The sequence below is a fragment of the Solenopsis invicta genome, chromosome 7 (assembly GCF_016802725.1).
Source record: "Solenopsis invicta isolate M01_SB chromosome 7, UNIL_Sinv_3.0, whole genome shotgun sequence".
NCBI lineage: Eukaryota > Metazoa > Arthropoda > Insecta > Hymenoptera > Formicidae > Solenopsis > Solenopsis invicta.
In genome coordinates, this window is record NC_052670.1 from 17144942 (window position 1) to 17155563 (window position 10622).

At 43.6% G+C, this 10622-nt stretch overlaps 2 protein-coding genes across 2 annotated transcripts; one reads left to right on the forward strand and one right to left on the reverse strand.

Annotated features, from left to right (window-relative positions):
* Nucleotides 1-233: 233 nt before the first annotated feature.
* Nucleotides 234-1277, forward strand: LOC105202486 (serine/arginine repetitive matrix protein 1-like). The gene is made up of 2 exons (XM_011171048.2): nucleotides 234-384; nucleotides 442-1277. The coding sequence occupies exons 1-2, from the start codon at nucleotides 234-236 to the stop codon at nucleotides 1275-1277; spliced, it is 987 nt and encodes a 328-aa protein (XP_011169350.2).
* Nucleotides 1278-3817: 2540 nt separating this feature from the next.
* On the reverse strand, nucleotides 3818-10101 carry LOC105202487. Its single transcript, XM_039452019.1, has 4 exons — nucleotides 9553-10101; nucleotides 6032-6185; nucleotides 5674-5832; nucleotides 3818-5580 (listed from the first exon to the last, which is right to left on the reverse strand). Exons 1-4 carry the CDS (start codon nucleotides 10099-10101, stop codon nucleotides 3818-3820), a joined length of 2625 nt encoding a protein of 874 aa, XP_039307953.1.
* Nucleotides 10102-10622: the final 521 nt, after the last annotated feature.

Here is a 10622-nt window from a genome sequence, read left to right on the forward strand (position 1 = left end):
GACCGTTGGAAGTCCGAAAAATCCACTCTCCAGTCGTCGTCAACCTGCGGGACAAACGCGGTAGCACCGACCCGTATATGTGCAGGACCTTAAGCCTGGTCACCGGAACGAACAGACCCGAGGGGCAGACGACGCAGAGACGGACCATGGGGAAGCAGCCGACGCGGAAGCAGCCGACGCGGAAGCAGACGACGCGACCGCAGACGACACCGAGGTAGACGCCATGACGGACGATGGCGGGATCGACGAATCCGGAGCAGACGACGCCGACGATGATGCTGCAAGAAGGAACGACGACCCGGCCGGCAACAGGGCTCGTGCCGATCACGCCCAGACAGCATGACCGCCAGAAGGGAAGGAGCTACCTCCCCCAATCCAGAACCAGTATATAAGGGGGACCATCGCGACCTAGGAAATGCAGAAGGTTCTAATCTATCATAGATCCAGAGCTAGACGCAATTCTTATCTCACCGGCCAACGACGCCGAATTCGAGATCCTATGGCAGAGGATGATGCACACAACGCCAGGCCCACCGGATCTGTTCCCGTCACCGCCACACCGACGACCAAATCCGGCCGCCACCGGGACCCCGGAGCGTTCAGTGCGCAACATCGCGCCAGGTTCGCTCGGTACGCAACACCGCTCCGGCTGTCGACGAAGCCTACCCGTTCTTCCGGGGACGCCACCTCCCGCTCCAAAGCGTGCAAAGCCGGTCACCGCCATCCGCGCTTCACCGCCAGACCTGGTGCAAAGGGCAAAACTCGCCAAACGCACCCCTGCGCCTTCGACGACCCGAGTGGTTAGACACCCGGTGATTGGCGTAGGGGTGCAACGTTCTTCAGCGACCAACGCGCGTAAGCTCGCTGCACTACTGGCCGAACCACCGCCAGTGCCACGACGAGCCGGCCGACCAGCTACAGAAACACGGCAAGAGCGAGCACGCCGCCAGCTGACAGCGCTGTTCGGAGACCTGTTGTTCGACCTGGACGGCGAGCCACAGCCACCATTCCGCCTTCGGACAACACGAGGGAAACCGGCCCACGCCGCGAGGACACGACCACCTCGACACGGGAAGAGACAGCCGCAACACCAGCATCAGCGGTCTCCTCGGCCAGGATCACCGGCAACTCACCAGCAGCCGCAACCAAACCAGCAGCTACAGCGCCGACCGCACCGGCAACCATCGGGGCCTCCAGTCCGCCAACTACAACCACCACCAAGACCGGCAACCGACCAGACCGACCGCCCATACCCGTGCGCCTACGAGACAATCTAACCGTATACATCCCGTACTACGCGGCCACGGTTTCGCGGGTGTATAAGGTCCACGTCTCGCCACGCGCCGGTTTACGCTAAGATTCGGGCGGGACGGCCAGTGCCACTACGTGCGGAAATTCCCGGCGTAGTGGCCAAAGTTCGCCACTCGCAAAGGGGGGATGATGTAACGAAACGCCCCCCCACCTCGCGCGCACTGCCACTCCGCTCCGTCCACCCGAGCAAAGCACCGGCAAACACCACGTGCGCGCACCGAGCTAACCCAAGCTAACCTGCCGTCGCGATCACGCGGCAGCACGCGCGCTGTCCGTGGCGTTCGGCAACGTTCCCACTCCGGGCCAGCCGACCGAACGCACGGATTGGTCCGCCCAACCGTGCGTTCGGATATATAAGCCGGCAGTGGGAACGCCGAGTTAGATCTTCCCGGTCCGCCGAACCCGACAGGTTGAGAATCCTCGACCGCAACTCCGACTCCCAAGAGGACGAGAATACTCGCCTCATCCAGACCCCTCGACGAGAATCCTCGTCGTCCCGACTAGCTGAGGATCCTCGGCTAACACCGATATACCGAACACCGCTCCGCAACCAATCACGGCGAGCATCCTCGCCGTGCTCCGTAGCCGAGTATCCTCGGCGAATCACCGTCCGCGACGAGCATCCTCGTCGAGTCCGCAGGCTAGGTGTCCCTGGCCAATCACCTCCGTTCTCTCCCTCAGGGAAGATTCTCCTGTAAACCTAAATCATCGTCAGGGCATCCGCGCTCTGACGATATCTTTGCCTCACTTTGCACGAGGCGGCTCGGGCGAGGCGCGGAATCGCCACCGTCGCTCCGATCCCGCGTTTCGCGGTTCCCCGATCACCCCGGACACCATGTCCGTTTAAAACCACGCGATTAGTAAGTTAGAATTATTATTAGCTTTATCATTCCGTCAGTATTATCGCGGTTATAATAATTTGATTCTTGTCTTGTTTTTTGTTTCGGTTCTCACTTAACATTTTCGTTATTTCGCGCGGCGCCGTACATTTGCCGTTACCAAAGCTAGCGTTTCGGACTGCTCAGAGGCGATTGGTCGTCAAGACCACCGAGAGTCAATCGCGTCCCCGCTTAGGCTAAGTCTACTTGTCGCGAAGCGTTCAAGTCAACAAACTATCTGTCTACATGTAAATATCACGTCTTGAATAAAGATCTAGTGTTTTGTCATCTAATTCCGAGTGCAATTATTCTACCGAACCCGGCCAATCCGGCGAGCTTATCCGCAACCGCATCCTGACTCCTACCGCACCGCACGAAAACCACCAGCGTTACACTGTAATAGATTCTATATCTGTATTAAGAGCTGATACCACTGTAGTACCACCAATTTTGCAAGCGCGTGTGCCCATAATTCAAGACGAGGTATAGTTTGCATTTTTAAAATAACAATTCTTGTTTTGGCGCAAAGCAAACTGACTTTAACGTTTTCTTCGGAATCTGTTGAACGCACATAAATGCATGCTCCATATGCATCTTTGGAAGCATCCAAAAACCCGTGAATTTGAATCGACTTATAACATTTTATAACTACCTGTCTCGAAATTTGTAAGTTATTTAGCTCTGTTAATTGTTCGCTGTATTGCAACCAACGGTTATGTAATTCAGATGGTAATGATTCATCCCAAGAAAGTTTTTCTAACCATAGTTTTTGTAATAATTTTAGCCGGTATTATACAAGGTGCTAGTAGTCCTAGCGGATCAAAAATTCTAGACGTTACCGATAAAATGTGTCTTTTAGTAATGTTCTTGCTCTTTGGTACATCAACTAAATAAATTAAAACGTCAGCTAGCGTATTCCAGCTAACTCCTAAAGTTTTTCTTTGCCCGTCGCTTGTAAATTGAATATTGGTTAGTGCTTCCTTACTTTCCTGAATTTTATTTAATACTTCTGAACAGTCCGAAGCTCATTTTTGTAACTTGAAACCCCCTGCTGCGAGAACTTGTGTAACTTGTTTCGCTATTGAGATTGCGCCTTCTTTTGTATCGCTGCCTGTGAGCATATCATCTACGTAAAAATCGTTGAATATAATCTTAGCTATTTCAGGCATATTGCGCTCACATTTTATTCCTAACTGATATAAACATCTGATTGCCTGGAATGATCCAGAAGTGGTCCCGTAAGTTACAGTATTTAATTGAAAGGTTTTGATTGGATCTTCTGGATTTTCACGCCATAGAATTCTTTGTAACGGTCTCTGCTGCTCCTCTATTAGTACCTGCCTGTATACCTTTGTGACATCTGAGGATACAATAAATGCATGCTTTCTAAATCTGATTATAATTGAGAACAAATCGTTTTGTATTACGGGACCTGTCATTTGAATATCATTTAGGGATTTTCTGCTTGTAGTTGATGCGGATGCATCAAACACGACTCTTACTTTAGTTGTCTGATTCTCTGATCTCACAACGCAGTGATGTGGTAAGTAATAAACATAAGGCACTGTTAAGCTTTCATTTACTTCTGTCATGTGACCTAATTGCTCATATTCTTTTAAAAATACGATTTAAAGATAGCTACTACTAAGTTCAGGAGTTCCTTTCAGTCTTTTTTCGAGATTTATTAAACGTCTTTTGGCTTGGTGCCTTGATTCGCCTAGAACCTTCGGTGATTCTTTAAGAGGCATGCTTACGATAAAACGCCCGTCATTATCCCGTCGCGTAGTTTTCACGAAATAGGACTCACAGTCTTTCTCCTCTTGAGACCATGCCTTTGTAATCGGAGCTTCCTCGAGCTCCCAAAATTTAGTCAATTGTTGTTCCAAATTAATGTTTTTCAGAATGTTACATTTTACGACTTTTTGAGCTGGAGCGCTCATGGGACCTCCTATTATCCATCCTAACCGCGTTTTTTGCATAATGAGATTGTTGCTTAATTTGATTTGGCCTACACAAAGTATTTCCCAAAACCATTGTGCGCCTATTAATAAGTCTACCTGTCCCGGCGTCTGGAAAGAGGGATCGGCCAACTTAAGATGCGAGGGAATCTGCACATTGTTCAAAGGAATTGCTTCATTTGGCATTACATCATCTACTAATTTTGGTATGACAAGACACACCGTTTTAAATCGAAAGCCGCTGATACGTGAAACTATTTCTACTTCGCATTTATAATTGATCTTGGGACCGGCTTGATTCAATGACATTACTTGCACATCAATTAAAATCTTTTCCAGCTTTAATTTCTTGCACAACCTTTCTGAAATAAAATTAGTTTGAGAACAGGAATCTAATAAGGCTCTAGTCTGTTCCTTAAAATTATTGCTATTATTTATGCCTACTAAAGCCGTTGCAAGAATTACATTGGGTTCATTAAATACCTTAGCGTGATTTGCCGCACACATAGTTGCTGCAGTGGATTCCTTCGTATCTGATTGGTCTCCCCTTTCGAAATGTAGTAATGAATTATGCTTACTGTTGCATTTTCGGCACGCTCTGAAAGTGCACTCTGAATAATGACCCTTTCTGAGGCAATTTGTACATAACCTTAATTGTTTTACTTTTTCTGATCTTTCTTGTGGTGATAATTTTAGGAAATTACTACAATTTTGAATGTAATGTTCTCCCTTGCAAAAGGCACAACTAACTTTTTTTGTTAAAAGAGTACTAGTTTTTCCTGGAGTAATCTTTTTTGTTTTGATTGTACCCTTTTTTCTTTCTATCGTTTGTAATAACGTAGCGCGTGCACGCAAGCATTTTAATAAATCCTCCAATTTAGGCTTCTCTGCTAATTTCAACCTTTGCTCTTCCCATTCCCTAACAGTATCTATGTCTAACTTTGTAACAATGAGATAAATAAGTAAAGAGTCCCAATGCTCCGTGGGTTCTTCTAACTTTTTTAATGCGCGTGTATGCTTTGTGATACTATCGACTATTTCATTTAATTGCTCCGACGATTCGTTAAGAATCGGCTTTGACTTAAACATAGCTTCTATATGATTGTGAATTAATAATTTGGGATCGTTGTAACACTTATGCAACGCTTCCCAAACAATCTCGTAATTCTGCTCTGTATATTCGTATTCATCAATTACTTGAGTCGCACTACCTTCTAATGAAGACATTAAATAATGAAATTTTTGAATATTGCTAATATTTGGATTATCATGAATGATAGATTTGTAAATATCTCGAAATTTCAACCAGTCGGATAAATCGCCCTTGAATCTAGGCAGTTCTATGATTGGCAATCTAACACCCGGTATATTAGTCTGATTTATACGTAAACCTTGCGTGCTGCTTGATTGTACAGTGCTGCTTTGATTGGCAGCTAACGTTTGATTATTTTGTAATGAAAGATGCTCAAAATTATGTGTAGTCGTACTGTTTTCTTGTTGTATACCACGTTACTCGTTTGCTTGACCTTGCAATGGGACCACCTTGGTTGATTGACCGCGACGCAATAAATTATTTGCGGATTTTAATACCATGTAATATTCCGACTCGAATTTCTCGCGTGCTTCAATAGTTTCTTTAAGATTTTCCGTGAGCTCATCGATTGAGCCCTGGATCCTTTCAAATTCTAACAAACGGATAACACTCACGGAACAACGATCGCTTTGGCGCCAACCGATCGTTTTCTCTCTCTCTCTCTCTCTCCGATGGCTTGCTCGTTTGGTCCTTACTTTAGACCCGCTTTTATAGTTTTGTGAGAGTGGTGAGCCTTGCTTGGCTTGAAAATCTCGAATTTGATGACGAGATTTGCCTTGTTAAGTCTTTACCGCCGTCCTTGTCTTGCTTGACTAAGTCACACGCTCTGCCGCCCTCGTTGCAGCAGTCTCTCGACTCACGTCGAGATTTCAATGATTTCTCAGCAAGTTCGTGCCTTGGATCTTCTTCTGGCGATTGCTTTCGCCTCTTCCAATTGTATCCGGGCTATCCGGCTCGAAGGACCATGTATATTATTTTGTACGCTGGATTTCACTTTTATATGTACCCTATGATCAGAAAGTACCGGGAATTTTTAAATAAAACAAAATAGAGTTAAATTTCAGGCAAATTTATTTTATCTCCTTCAAAATATGATCCATCTGAAGCAACACACATGTGCCAACGCTTGACCCAGTCCTCCATGCATCCCTGGTAGGCCGACGAAGGGATGGCCTTTAGTTCCCTCGTCGCATTCTCTTTGATCTCCTCGATCGACTGAAATCTCTTTCCACGAAGTGGCAACTTCAACTTGGGGAACAAAAAAAAGTCGCACAGGGCCATATCAGGTGAATACGGTGCTTGCTTGATGGTATTTACTTGATGTTTGGTCAAATAATTCAGTACAATTCGGGCTCGGTGCGATGGTGCGTTATCATCATGCAAAATCCAAGAATCCATACCCAAAACATCAACCACAATATGCTGTGCCGTTCCATATGCAATGCCAAGTTCACTAGTCATCTCTCTTAAGCTGGTATGACGATTTTCAAGCACCATTTCTTTCACTTTCTTCACGTTTTCATCGGTGTTCGACGTCGGTGGACGTCCGGAACGAGGGAAATCTTCCACCACTGTACGACCACTTTTAAAGTCTTTATACCATTCGTATGCTCTTGTTTTTGATAGAGCAGATTCGCAAAATGTTTTTTGCAACATTTTCAGTGCATCGGCACACGAAATTTCGTTCGCAACACAAAATTTCAAACAAACTCTTTGTTCAACAAAATTATTCATGGTAAAATGCGGCAAAATGAAAAAAGTTGACTGATGTAAACAAACGCCAGGCAGACACTAATGATCGGATGGCACTAAAACCTGACAGATGTGCGTCTTAAGTTCGTATCAACATAAGAAAAAAAATAAACCGGTTCCCGCATGTGCGGTACTTTTAAATAAAAAATTTCCGGTACTTTCTGATCATAGGGTATGTAATTTTTAAGGAGGGACTCAATAACGTGTGCTCGACGTTTAGACTGTAGCCATCTCTGATTTTATTTCTCAACACAAACGCGCGAGGCGCTCTAGTGGCGCTACTAAGTAGCGCGTTCAACCAATACAATTTATCTTAAAAACTTTTGTGAAACGTAACACAATTAAATCATTACTTTTATTTATTAATCTGATTAATAAATAAACGTAGTACGTAATAACTTAAATTAAAATACTAAATACATTTTATATCTATTAGGAGTACAAATTGAAAACCGCCATTTTCCAGGAGAGGGCGCCAGCGGTAAATGCTGGCGCCAAACGTTAGATCAAAAATTTTAAATGTAAGGTTGGGCATCTGGCAACAATTCCTTATCATTGCAGTTGTGAATTTTTATCGGCGTTATATACTTTTTGTGATCGAAAATGTCGAAATTTGTGCCCAATAAGCGTCATTTGCGGGAAGTTTTGCTTTTTGCCTTCAATTCGAAAAAATCTGCGGCTGAGGCGCGTCGAATAATTGTAAAAACTTATGGTGAGGCTTCCATTAGTGAAAGAACGTGTCGAGAATGGTTCCAACGCTTCAAAAGTGGTGATTTCGGCGTAGAAGACAAGGAGCGTCCCGGACAGGTGAAAAAGTTTGAAGACGCACAATTGGAAACATTACTGAATGAAGATTCATCTCAAACGCAACAGGAGCTTGCAGATTCATTGGGCGTGACTCAACAAGCTATTTCACATCGTTTGAAAACCATGGGAATGATCCAAAAGCATGGACACTGAGTGCCATACGAATTAAAGCTGAGAGACGTCGAACGGCGTTTTTTCGCGTGCGAACAGCTGCTCCAACGGCAAAAACGGAAGGGTTTTCTGCATCGTATGGTAACCGGCGATGAAAAGTGGATCCATTATGATAATCCAAAGCGAAAAAAATCGTGGGGTTACCGCGGCCATGCATCAACATCGACGGCCAAGCCAAACATCCATGGCTCGAAGCTCATGCTGTGTATTTGGTGGGACCAGCTCGGCGTGATTTATTATGAGCTGTTGCAACCGGGTGAAACCATCACAGGAGCTCGCTACCGAACACAACTAATACGTTTGAGTCGAGCATTGCAGGAAAAACGGCCACAATACGAGCAAAGACACGAAAAAGTGATGTTGCGAAGCACGACAACGCTTAGCCACATGTTGCTCAGGTCGTTAAAACCTATCTGGAAACATTGAAATGGGACGTCTCACCTCATCCGCCGTATTCTCCTGACATCGCCCCTTCAGATTACCACTTGTTCCGATCAATGGCGCATGGCCTGGCTGAGCAGCACTTCCATTATTACGAAGAGGCCAAAAACTGGGTCGATTCGTGGATCGCCACAAAAGACGAGCAGTTTTTTCGACGCGGGATTCGTATGCTGCCCGAAAGGTGGGAGAAAGTAGTGGCCAGCGATGGACAATACTTTCAAGAATAAGTATGTAACCATTTTTCAACAATCAATCCTCAAATTTTGATAAAAAACGGCGGTTTTCAATTTGTACTCCTAATACATAATATAAAAATGATGTATAAAAATGATGATAATCAGATTTTCTTAAATCTTTTTCCAACAATAAATAAAAAATACCATAACTTTTCAGAGCGATTCCATAATTATGAGATTTTTTTATATTTTTCTAGAAAACATCTCTAATAAAAATTTTTCTTGTAATCTTTGTACGAATTGGAACATTTTTGGGAAATAATCAGAATTACTTGGAAAGTATACATTTCTTGTTTAAACTTTTTATATGTGTGAATTCTGAAATATTCTGAGATTTCTTATCCTATAATTTTTATAAAATATTTTTAACTATTTTAAATTTTATAATATTGTATCTGAAATTATACAACAAAAAATAATAGAAATCTTAGGATACTTCATAGTTAACACATTCAAAAATTTTGAAAAAGGATATAGACATTCTAAGTATTTATAAAAAGTATACCAATTCTTATAAAAAAGTCTAAAAAAACTATAAAATTACACAGAGATTTTGAAAAATTATATAAAAATAATCTGAGAAAAATTTTTTAGCAGGGGCCTATACGTACGTATCACTCGGCACTTGTGGGTTTTATATGTGTATCTCCGATAATGAATGCTTTATCGTATTTTAGAATATAAAAACTTTATTATACGTGTTCTACAAAGATATAGCTGAATTGAGAGAACTCGCTTCTTTTACGTTATATATTAAAAACAAAAATAAAAGGTGTTTCTTGGTACCAACTGAGCGGAAATTAAAATTGCAGAACAGCGCACTGGGCTGCAGCGCCGTCACTGCCAACAGAAGCGCCACAGTACTCCCCTCTGAGTGATTTGAGAAATCAAGCCGCGAAATGAACTTTTTTCTTTGCTCGTGGGTATGTGCGCAGAGCAGGTTGAATGCTGGTTGGTTCCGTGTTTGGAGATTGGCCAGAAGAAGGTGCTTCAAAATATGCTGGTTTTAATCTTTCAGTTGAGATAGTTGTAGCTTTTCCATTCACGTCCAATTCGAATATTTTATCTGTGATGCGTTGAAGAATTTGATACGGTCCTTCATAGGGGGGTTCCAAGGGTTTTTTTACAGAGTCAACCCTTACGAAAACGTGACTACATTTGTTCAGATTGTTAAAATAAAAAGGTTTATTTTTGTGATGATGAGATGCAGGCGTAGGTCTAATTGAACGCATGGTTTGTCTGAGGCGTTCTAAAAATAGGCGGGATTGGTTAGTTGGTTGAACATCTATGAAAAACTTATCAGGAATACGTAGTGTAGTTCCATAAAGCAGTTCCGCAGAAGATGCTTTGATGTCCTCCTTGATGCTTGATCTGAGTCCTAGCAAAACTGTAGGTAAGATTTCAACACACTCCGGATTGTTATGGCAATTGCAGTCTTCAATGTCCGATGCCATCTTTCAATCATTACATTTGATGAAGGGTGGTAGGCAGTAGTGTGCACTTTCTTTGACCCAATTATTTGCGTGAGTGCGTCGAACAAACGAGATTCAAATTGTGAACCACGATCTGTAGTAATTGTGGAGGGTGCTCAAAACCTTGAAATCCACGTATAATAGAATGCGTTGATAATGGTATCTGCTGATGTATCGTAGATAGGGATGGCTTCAGGCCACCGGGTAAAACGGTCAATGATGGTGAGACAAAATTTATAATTCCTTGAAGATTGGAGTGGTCCTATAAGATCCATATGAATGTGACGAAAACGCTCATCTGGGATAGCAATTCGATCAGGTGTATTTCTTACATGTCGATGTATTTTACTACGTTGACAGGCCAAGCATGTGCGAACCCACGTCACAATATCCTTGCGCATAGAAGGCAACACGAAACGTCGTGCTAACAGTTTTTGCGTTGATCTTATGCCTGGATGTGCTGCACCGTGTACTACGTTGAAGATTCGATATCTTAGACATTG